Source organism: Crotalus tigris, unplaced genomic scaffold (assembly GCF_016545835.1).
Source record: "Crotalus tigris isolate CLP2741 ecotype Arizona unplaced genomic scaffold, ASM1654583v1 scf7180000018371.15429387391:27106975, whole genome shotgun sequence".
In the NCBI taxonomy this organism is placed as follows: Eukaryota; Metazoa; Chordata; class Lepidosauria; order Squamata; family Viperidae; genus Crotalus; species Crotalus tigris.
In genome coordinates this window covers 3,328,489-3,340,107 of record NW_024096970.1, presented here as the reverse complement: position 1 = coordinate 3,340,107, position 11,619 = coordinate 3,328,489, and the positions used below count along the sequence as shown (strand labels likewise).

Genomic DNA, 11,619 nt, shown 5'->3' with positions numbered 1-11,619 from the left:
TCAGGAATGTTTTGAGGTGAAATGGGGTCCTTAAACATCTGCAAAAAAATGGGGGGGGACAAATGTTTGGTCACATTCAACAATGAAGGGAGGAGACTTTGGGGGCATAAATGGGATTCATATAAATGCTGCCAGTTGATCTTTGGAGATTGCTGTCACACCTACCATGCTCAGGCACTTTGAAAGTGTGAATACTTGGTTACAGAAGCCTCACCATTGTGGGATTCCAGTATTATGGCCCTGATCCATTTCAGGGACTACACTGATTTCTGAGAACAATTTATTTTGCCAGCTAGGATTTAACTGACTGTACTCTATATACTAAGCGGTCCTTTTTCTATATATTAAGTGGTCCTTTTTGTAGTGGGGGCAGACGAAGAGATTTTTTTTAAAGATACACAGTATTGCACATAGCACAACTTCCCTAAATATTGGCTTACTACTGAAGTGTCAAATGCTGGGCCCAAGTAGTTTTATTTTTTAAAATGTTGGAATTCTTTGATTTTGAAGACACAACTATACTGAATCAGACCCAGTGTTCATTTTGCTTACTGCTTTACTCCCTCTAGCCCAGTGGTTCTCAACCTGTGGGTCGGGACCCCATTTGGGGTCGAACGACCATTTCATGGGGGTCGCCAAACAATGCAGTCCGCCATTTTTTTCCCCTTTTCCTTAGCTGTGCTACTCTCTTTTATTCTATTGGCTTTTGAAAGCCAATAGAATAGACTCTCTTGAATAGAGTCTAATTCTATTGGCATTCAAAAGCCAGTAGGAATTGTCCAAGTTGTCTCTGCCCTGCTGAGCCCGCCAAAAGTCCCATTCTGCAAACAGTGCTGCACCAGTTGAGTAGTCCTCAACTTACGACCGGTTGAGTAGTCCTTGACTTACGACCGGTTGGGGGTCACGGCATTAAAAAGGTTGAGAACTACTGCTCTAGCCTGACTCTGGCTTGCTTGCAAATTTCCCAATTTTTACTTTGCAAAGAGGCATGCACATAAAATCCAATTTCAGTCCTGCGTAACTGTGTTCACTTGCTTACCCAAGAGTAACTTAAAACATGAATAATCGATTGGCCCAATTTTCTGTGTTTTTATGGCATATCCATAAACTAAACTGAGTTAGATCTATATAGCTTCTCAGGCTAAAATGTAGTTGGCTAGTGTAATTCAGTTGTCAGGCTAATATTGCCTGCTTCTTCCTTTAAACACAAAGCATTGCCCTCCAATTCATCTGCCTCGGATGAATATTGAATTGGGATATATCAAACCTGTTAGATTGTTCTGAGCATAGTAGAATAAATACAGTACTGAATGGCATACTCTCCCAGAACTTTGGTAGGTGTATGCCAGGGGTTCTCAACCTTGGCAACTTTAAGACTTGTGGACTTCAATTCCCAGAATTCCTCAGCCAGCAAAGCTTTGCTGGCTGAGGAATTCTGGGAATTGAAGTCCACAAGTCTTAAAGTTGCCAAGGTTGAGAACCCCTGGTGTATGCTAAAGTCGATTGTTGTACTTGAGAAGCCAAAAAGCTAATCTAATATTTTTTGGCTAATATAATAATATCAAGAACATGTATTTAGCATCAGTGGGAAACAATTCTTAATAGTAGTTCCAGTTTAAATTTAATATATTTTTTTTATTCTTTGTAAATACAATGGTTACAACCTTAACTTCACAAATCAGTTAATTCACTTTTGTACAAGAGAAGTTTATTCATTCTATGATATTTCAAGTGCTGATTTTCCTTTCTCAATGCTATTTCCTAAAACAAAAACCTTGAAAAAAGTACAATGGTTATTTTCCCCTCCCTACATTTTAATACTCTCGTCAACTTAAGCAGTTCATAAATGTGCTTGGGGTGGTGAGGATTAGAAAGCATATGAGAAAGGTTTTAATGGATCTTTAATGTATGTACATCAATATATAAAATATATATATATATATATATATATATATATATATATATATATATATATATATATATAGTATATATAATCTACAACAGCCTTCCCCATCTTAACATCTAGTCCTAGCCAACATGACCCATAAGTGGAATGATGTGTTTCCTAGTACAGTATCAAGCAGACCAGAGAGTCTCAAAGATAGTTACGTTTGTTGTATTGAGCAACTGATTTTTCAATAATTCATAATATTTTCCATTCTTTTGTAAGATGGGTCCCTTCTTATGCATCTCATTAACAAGGAGTTTGGGCATCATTGCCTTTGGTTTCAGCCTTATGCCAGTGGAACAGCGATGAAGTCACTGCGTCAGTCCTCTCCATTTTTTTTTTATTTGGTTTTGCTGTTTAGTCTCTTAGTGTGTATTTTTCTAAAAAAAGGAAAACTCTTTTTAAAGCTCTTCTGTCTGACATATTAAACCGAAATGAAATGATGTCAAGATTTAGGCATGAAGTCCACCATTGGTTTAAAAAAACCTTAAATAGCAAGCCTGGCAAATTTGAATTCAAAAGGTATTTGCCAGAGTACACCCTAAAAATTCATTGCAAAGGCCACTTTTATTATGTTATAACTGCCATAAATGTTTGGATAACCTAGTATTCAATATTACCTGTCATGTAAAAAGGATTCACCGACAATTAGTTAAAAAAAAAACCACATATACACAAATTGTTGAAGGCCACTTCATGACACAATACAACAGAACAACGTTTGGTTACCCAACTTTTCAGAGTATGGAATAAACAAACCCTAGAGATTCTTTTGCTTCACCTTGTCATCTCTCCCTGTTTAAACTGTGGTTTTTCCAAACCTGGATCTAAGAACAACAGCGGAACGGGCAGCATCAAGCTGCAACGGTGGGAACAGCTGTCAAGTTCAATTGAGCTCCGTTTTAATATGTAACAATATTTTCTCCCAAACTTACAAAATGTTCTCTATTGATTGATTTTGTGGTTGGATAAAATGTCTCCAGGATCCCATTTCTTGTAGAATTATTTATCTGATGTTTGCTCTCCATTCGTTAAAAAAGGTCTTTAGAAATGATCACCTGGCTTCTCTTGGTTGCCCCGTGTCAGTTCTATATGTCACTGGATTTATACATATCTGAAAGCAGTCTTGTAATTGGCACGTTCCCAATTGTTTTTTTGAAAAATACTTCTTCTATCGTTGAAGGACTAATTGAACGTAAAGCTGGCAAGAGCAACAGCAGTTTCCCAAAACGACACGGCTGGGTAGGATACCTAGAAACCAAATGTGGAGGTTAATCCTACGAACAAATAACACTGATAAACCACGTTAAAGCTATAGATCCTTTCTTTTGATAAAGGCAGGCAAAATGCCATCTCTACAGCTTTATTGTGCTTTTGAACAGAAAAGGAAGTAATGCCCTTGATTATTTATTTCTACATCCAGGGTCAGCACGTAGGCCTATACATCGGAGCAACTTGCTCAAAAAGGCTTTAGTCAAAAAGATTAATTGCTCCGCTTTGGAGGAGAGGAGATTTTATTATATCAATGTATGTATATTGTGACTCTCCGGAGATTGTATTGTGACGGGTAACATTTAAGTAAATGTATCAATTCCCCCCCCCAAGACAACACAAATATAAATTAAATGCATACGTTATAATTTAGAGTCCTGAAAGCCATCCAAATGCCAGCAGAATTAAAATATCAAAACTAAAGCAAAATCTCTTTCCCGAGTCAAAGCCAGCTGGCAGAGGCAGCTCACTTGGAAGCATTTAAGAAGCATCCTAAGGACCAAAGCAATGCAGCCTGCTTTCACAGGGTGCTTCTTCCTTTTGAGTCCCCCTTTCTTCTTCACAGGCTCCTCAACCTCTGCAACCAGGGTGCCTCCATTTCTCACAAAGGTAGGACTAGGGGTACCCTTACCTCGTATGAATGTAGCTATTCAGGGTGAGCTGAGCTTCATCTTGAAGAGCTGCAATGGCGGCAGCATTTCTAAAACTTCTCAGTTCAGAACCGCTGTGTGTAGGTACTGCAAGCAGACAGTCCACTTAACTCAGAGAGATAACCACTCTTCGCATATTACCAGGACAATCAAGTCAAATCTTAGCAGGATGGTTGCACTTCATTAGCTATTGGCAATTTCATAATAGCACTAAATTAATGGAGCCAGTTATCTTGGTTTGAGGGCACTGGCAGGACAACTTGCCTGGAAAACTGGGAGCAACAGCGTTTAAGAAACAATTCTATTTATTTTCACTTAAGAAGTGCTACAGCTTGTTTGCAAAATTCCAGTTTTGAAACACCAGCCAAACAGATTGAAAACTCGATACTACAAGATTCTGAAACTCTGGCTTTAGCCAAGCTTGAGTGATTTCTGCATTATCCTTGTCCTTCTGCTGTGCACATATGCTATGTGAAGCAGGCAGCCCTGGGGTTATCCCCGGGATGTAAAGAAATAGGATTTTTCAATACATCACAGATTGCAAGTTTCTAATTTCCTTTACTGCTTGCTGTACCCCTCAACAGGATTACTTGATTACTTTTAATGCAAAGGCGTTAATATTGATATAACTTTCCTGTTAATATAAACAGGAAGTGATATTAATATGCTAAATTCTCCCAACACCTGTAATGTCTTCCTTAAAAGAGCAACCAGACTGAAACTAAAGTAAAATTAAACTAATAGCAAGGATGGGCACATTTTTTCACATTGGAATCTCTTTGCTGCCTCAGTCGGGGAGAAAAAAAAATCTATTTTCTTTTACAGTATGATAATTTTAAATGTTCTGCAATTAATACTGGAGGTAGGTCACCAAGCTACGGGACACAGCAACTTGATACATGCTAGTAAGTCTTTCTTTATATTCTTACCTGCTTTGAAAGTGACAATACATTTGAGGCAGGCAAATTCTGTGGCATCTAACCGAAGCTGTCTAAATCTAGCCACCACCTCCTGTAAGGCTTGTATTTCTGAGATAATCTTATTCAGCTTTTGAGAATCTGTGTTGTCACCATTCATGCCTGGAAAAAAAATGTGTGAAATGAATGCACTAATAAGTCATTTGAAGTACTTTGATAGATTGGTGTTTTTTTTTTAAAGTATCAATAGACGTGCCATTGTTACTTTCTCAGATCTGCTTCGACACAAAACTGACGATATTGTCGGAAAGTTAGTGCAAAATCTTTTCTTGGATGATAACAAACACAGTAATTTGCATTTAAATGACAATGCAAGCAGTCATGAATGCAACAAAACAACATTATTTGCATTTAAATATAGATTTATAAATGACAGGTATACTCTATTGTTTGGAACGGATTTGGTATTCTTTACATGTTGTCTTGTTTTCAATAATGTATTTTTATGGTAATTTCTATAACAAAGTCATTAAATTGTGCAATTCTTACCCGATACAGCCAGTAGAGTGTTAGCATCAACTGGAATGGCCCATTGTGCTATTCCTAGAACAAACAGTTCTCTCCAAGCATCTTCCAAAAGCATCAGCTGTCATACAATAGAGGTAGGATATAACATGGTGTATAATTTATAGATTGGTAAACAATTTCAACATGTAAATTTCTGCTGTTTGAAAAAAAAAGGGCTTTAAAATGCCCATACTTACTCTTTCCCCACCCCACCCCTGCTTGGATTATTCTAGTGATCCTTTTATCGTTTTGAGGAAGAAGAGTCTGTTAGCATCCAGAAATATTAGCAGATTCCCCCAGATTATGTAACTGTGTTTGTTGGGATGATGCTCTGAAAGGAATCGCTTCATAAGGAGGAACTTATGTATAAACAGCACCTCAGCACTTCACTCTTAAACAACTGGCCCATATCTTCATGCTTTATCTAAAATTGCAGTCGCCCTCCTTGCTCTTTTTTCCCCCAGCCATTAATAATGCATTAGCACCAAATACAGCAGAGCATGATTTGCATTCTTGAAGCTGAGTTAACTTCAGTCAATTATCTCTGCTTTTGCAATCCAACTTTCTTGTGAAATTGACCAAATTGGCTAAGCAAATTACTACTCTACAAATATTGTTGGCATCAGTGGGGAACCTCTTCTCTTTGGGCGGTAGAGCCCTTCCTTTCCCAGGTTGCTCCTGGGTGCTGCATTACCACTGCTTTCTTCAATCCAAATTGGAAAAAAGCTCATTCTAATTGTAAATCCAATGAAAACCCCCCACAATATCCAGTTTGCCCATTGGTTATACTCACTGGAAACAATGGGACATATTTCCCAAACATAACTTATAGAAAGGTTGGAAGAGAGGGGAGACCCGTGAGTGAATGTGTGTATGTATGTGTGTATGTGTGTGTGTGTGTGTAAATAAATAAATATCTAAATATCAGGGTCAATGCATCCTAATGCTGCTCCTCCCCACTGGATAATATGTTGCCTTGGAAACTTCGATGGATAATTATGTCATTTAACCACCAGATCATTGAAAAGCTGGATGAGATGGTTTTTTAAAAAATAAACTGACAAGATGCTGCCCAAAATCCCTAGGAGTAGAAAACCTGAATATTTCTATGTTCTCATGATACCTTTATGGGTAACTGAATCATGGTTTACTCTACAATTCTTAAGTTAACACAGCATAATAAACTAACTACACAGGTTAGGTTTTTACAACCTCTTAGACTACAATGTGGTTGGAAAGTTTATGGTTTATCATACTAGGCAAGTCCGGCCCCTTAGTCTTTGATGGACTGCTTCATCTAGGAATACTTTCCTTTTGGCCTGTTTTTCACAGCAATTGTCCCCTATGAAGTCAGCAGGACTAACAGCCCTTATGTTTGGGTCACAAAAATTGTGACTATTGTCAAATCAACAGAATGGGTCTTCTTCCCAACTCCAGCCCCTCAGTTCTTTGTCCCTTTCTCATGGACAGATTTTTTTGAGCAGATTTGTAGCTAAAAAGGCAGAAAAGACCAGAACTGGAAAGAAGGAATCGTTTTGCTTGTTTGTTGTTTATCGTTTAATTTCTACCTTTGCTCTTATCTGATTATAGCAGAAGTGTGCCCATATCTATCCAGGCCTTCTTTTTAGGGCCTCCAGAATGTCATTTAACTCCACCACTTGAATATTAGTTTCACATCTTTTGGGAGGCTCAAATGTTGTTGTTTTTTTAAAAATATCCCAAACAACTAAATCCTATCCTTGTTTATGTCTATAATGTGGTCTCACTCGCTTTACATTTTCATAGCAGTTGTTGCTCTCCACAAAAACATCAAAGTGTGTCCTTCGAGACCCAAAAGATGGGACATCCTTCTTTTGTGGGACTCAGAGATGGATGGTTGCCTTTTTGTTTGACTTTTAATTTGCTGCAATATTGCTATTCAAGAACAGATTTGTACACCTCCAACACATGACAAGATGGCGTACTGTAGCGATCACCTTGCAAATATTTCCCTTTCTACATATACATCTAGCAATTATAATGTTATTCTCATAAGCATAGCTGTGCAACTATAACTCCTGTTAAACTCAATAAATCTGCATCCTAGTGTAGGTGCAGAAGCTTGAGCTTTAAACAGCCCACTAGTAACAGCAGAAGAGTAACTCTGTCACTCTTTCTGTCTCCCTCATTATTGACTATAATTATTGAAACAAGAAGCTGCATTTAAGAGAAGTGGGAGAACAATAGAAGGGAAAAAACCGTTCCAATTGCAGCCTGTAATTCTCAATTTGGAGTAAGCCGAAACTTTGCATCTCAGAGTCTGGTCTCAAAACCTAGAGGGGATAATGGCGCAGTTAATGAAATCCTTGGGCTTTAAAAGGGTGGATTAATTTCACGTAACAACTCATGAAACTCGCCTTTAATTTTGAGTGCTAAATATGCAGTCAGTTCATTTAAAATGACAGGATAATCTGATTCCTGACATGGATAATAGGCCTATTTCAAAGCGATCTGTTCGGTGATAAGTTTAATCTGCAGTAAGCCATTCCTAGTATATTGATAGGACCCTCATTTCTCTGAAATTCCCCCACCCCCACCTCCCTAACATGCACATACCAATACACAGGTATTTCTTAGTGGAAAAATTACACTGGAAGATGTTCTGGTGCTGTCCACCTATTTGGATTTCAAAAACCATCTTTAAAGCTGGGAGATTTTGGAGAGTGATATATCTGAAGAAGTCCAGATGGGAGAAAGGTTAATACTGGACTAGCATATTTGTGCTACAACAACCTGAACAGCCACCAGATGGCAGCAAAGTGATACATAAAACTCTTACCTCTGTGCTGCCATCTACTGATTGTTCTGATATTTGCAGCCCAGGTTTGATAGCCTAATAATAAGGAAGCAAATACAATCACATACACATGCTAGGCCTTTCAATAATATGCTGGGAATGTCACAGTATAGAATAAATGGGCCGGGGAGGGGGGAATGAAATATAATCTAGCGCAGTGTTTCTCAACCTTGACAATTTTAAGGCATGTGGACTTCAACTCCCAGAATTCCACAGCCAGCATTCTGGGAGTTGAAGTCCACATGCCTTAAAATTGTCAAGATTGAGAAACACTGATCTAGCGTTCATATGATTTTTTCCATTACATTGATAACCCCTTATTTGCATTAAAAATACACAGTGAAGAAACAGGTTGATATTGGATCTGAATTTTCAGTTTAGGTATCCTATATCTCACAGAAATCATCCATATAAATGTAATGTTATAAAAAGAAGCCTACAGAAGCATGGGGGAGGGGAGCTAATTTAATAAGGTATCTGCACTGTACCCTTAAGAAAGCAGAAATCAACAAAGATACTAGCAGTTGCTGATTAAAGCTGACAACGCTTAATATGCATAACAATTATTATTCATAGTAAATGGCTATCATTTAAACCAGGTCAAATTCAATGTGATTATTTAAAAAGAAAAAAAGAAAAAAAAACACCTTCTATCCTATAGAAACAGAGTTAACTTAACCAAATCCATTAGATAACCAGACCCACAGAAAGTTGGCCTTGCCAACCTTTTTGGTTGCAATCAATGGGAGACAGGAAAAGAGACATAAGAGTCAATAAGAATTAAGTGCCATTTGACACCTGTTGAGATGCAGAGGGTCCAAATACAAATCATTTTGGGAAAGCCCCCATTGAACTCTTGATCCAATCAAAATGATATAAGCAGGATCAAGCTCAAATGTTGTTGACTACTTTGTGTGTCTTTGCACTGTAGGAGGGAAACTAAACTGGGAAGAAAAGAAGAAGTGGAACAGGATATGCAAACAGACTGTTCTCCAATTTAGAGAAATTGTGTTATGGGGGAGGAGAGGATTTCCCCCCCAAAAAAAAGAACTGGTAAGAATTGCGGTTTTTCTACCCATTATCCGCTGCTGGAGGCCACTGTCCAAGTCTCAACCTGCTCCCTGGAGTGGATTTTTTTGTTAATGGATCTTGCTCCTTCCTTCTTCCTAAAAATCTGCTTGTCAGAATTTGCCCTTGAAGCCTTTCAGAAACCTGTGCAGTTCATATATTTATTGCATTCTGTATCCTTTAAAATAAATAAAAGTTGATTGGTGGGAGCTGATTGGTGGGAGCCTTGCCTTGCCAGGGGAAATCAGGTGTAGAAATCTCAGCTTCAACAGGAGAAGTCACAATTTAAATATAAAACCAAATAACACCCAGCCTTATTTTCTATCGCAACACAAGTCGGTGGCAAAGAGCTCTCAGTCCATCGCCTTCACGGGGTGCTAAAAAGCTGAGCTGGCTCTCTGCGAAGGGAATCTTGTTGTACTATGCCAGATATTTCAAGCAGGCAGCCAGGCTCTCTGCTATGGAAGAAAGAGACTGATCTCAAGCAAGTTTTTTCAGACTAGGTTTCACAGACTAAAGCAGTGGTTCTCAACCTGTGGGTCGGGACCCCATTTGGGGTCGAACGACCATTTCACGGGGGTCGCCAAACAAGGCTGTCTGCCATTTTTTTCCCCTTTTCTTTGGCCACGCCCCTGGCACCCAGTGATGTATAAGTGGTTGGGGGTCACCACAACAGGGGGAACTATATTATGGGGTCGCGGCATTAGAAAGGTTGAGAACCACTGGAATAAAGGGATCTCCCCACCCCCTGCCCAAATCTATTCAGCCACCCGTTTCTGACTCATGCTACTCTCCTCCCTTCACTGGCTGTACATGGCAGCATTCGCAAGGCTCCATGCCAGAGGCAACTGGCTACCTTTCCCTTGCCTCCCCCCTCCCCCCCAGAAAAAAAACTATATTCCCTGCCTGCCCCAAACTCCCACAAACGTTTCTCGCCCTTCAGAACAAGTGCAGTGAATTCCTCCTTCTCTGTCTCTCTTTGCACTTAACGGCCACCCTTTCCATGTTTATGAAACCCATAGACACATCACCTTTGCCAGGCTTTGGGCTGTCCTATGATTTTATTATTGATTTTATTATTCATTTTTTTAAAAATCCTTTAGCTGGCTTGAATATTCGCCAAAGGAAAAGGTGAGGGATAAATCACACAAATCTCTTATTCGTTTGGTTAGCAGAGCACCCGTGATCCCAAAAGTAAATCAACCTCGAAGGATGAGTAAAGGAAACAACACGGCCAGACACCTCTTCCTCATCACCCCTGTGTAAGGTTTACCTGATCTTGTAAGGAGAGAGTAGAAAAGGCCGGGACACTCTTGGCCCACTTGATGCTCATAAAGAGAAGCCTTGCTGCAGACTCGCAGACGGATTCTGTGGCCACTTCGTACAGGTACATGGGAGTACCGCTGACTTCATGTGGATACTAGTAACAATGTTTTGGAAAAATGGATGGTTGGCAAAGGAGCACCCATTTAAACAAATGCATTTCTTAATTATTTATCTATTTCTCAGAGAGATAAAATCTGAATAGGACAGGAGAAAAAATGGAAAGGGGAGATTTGGTAACCAAGCACAACCTTGTATTTCTATCCGTTATCTGAATTCACTCTTTATCTACGGTACTATGAATATAGATGAGGTACTGGCTAAGGAGACTGTACGGTTTGTACCTTAAATGGCCATTCTTTCCCCAGAAAAAGTACAGGCTAGAAGTTGATGCTGGATTGTGTTTCTTGCGGAAAGCTTATGCCCAGGCACATTCACATACAATACATATAGTGGTGCATATTGGTACATGTACACAGGCACAGAGAGAAGCCAGATATGCACAAATAAGCAACACTGTGTTGGAGTACCTAGCCATCCTTAGCAATTTTTTTTAAAAAAAGCTACATAGGTTTGGATTTAAATTCAACAATAAAATCCAAGAGCTGTAAATTTGTCTGGGAAGTTTTAAAAGTTGCAGAGGTAAGGACAAACTATTTCCAGCTGGTTGTCAAGAAAACAACATGAGTGTATCCATGTAGTAACCAGAAGTCAAGCTCAGGAAGAGCGAGTTTGCTTTATAGAGGCAGAAATAGAAGATGTGTTATCTCACTTTTTTCATGTTTTGAGAAGAATTAAGGAGCAAAATAGGTAACTTAAGTCGCCAAGAGTTATACACTATGGTAGTGCCCATTTTGTATCTTAAAAGGCCTCCATTTCCTCAAATGTAAAAAAAGAGGAGCAACACTTTTGGCCCTGCCCATTCCAGTATGATCACATCACCAGTCATACCCTTTCACCTTGAAGGCCAAGGTTTTTTTAACTTAAAAAGTTAAGCCACCAGAAAGTTATCTATCCTTGCATTAAATGATAGACACT

General features: G+C 39.0%; 1 protein-coding gene across 2 annotated transcripts in view; it reads right to left on the bottom strand.

The window, feature by feature from the left end:
• Window positions 1-1,999: 1,999 nt before the first annotated feature.
• The window catches only part of NR2E1 (nuclear receptor subfamily 2 group E member 1), a 30,466-nt gene continuing 20,846 nt past the window's right edge, over window positions 2,000-11,619 (bottom strand). Inside the window, exons 5-10 of one of the 2 annotated variants that reach the window (XM_039351140.1) lie at window positions 10,532-10,678; window positions 8,173-8,226; window positions 5,337-5,433; window positions 4,800-4,949; window positions 3,852-3,957; window positions 2,000-3,199 (exon numbers count right to left, since the gene is read on the bottom strand). In XM_039351140.1, the coding sequence (XP_039207074.1) occupies window positions 3,037-3,199; window positions 3,852-3,957; window positions 4,800-4,949; window positions 5,337-5,433; window positions 8,173-8,226; window positions 10,532-10,678 (717 nt within the window). In that variant the 3' untranslated portion in view covers window positions 2,000-3,036. The remainder of the gene's footprint in view (window positions 3,200-3,851; window positions 3,958-4,799; window positions 4,950-5,336; window positions 5,434-8,172; window positions 8,227-10,531; window positions 10,679-11,619) is intronic. The other variant, XM_039351141.1, reaches the window with a different exon arrangement.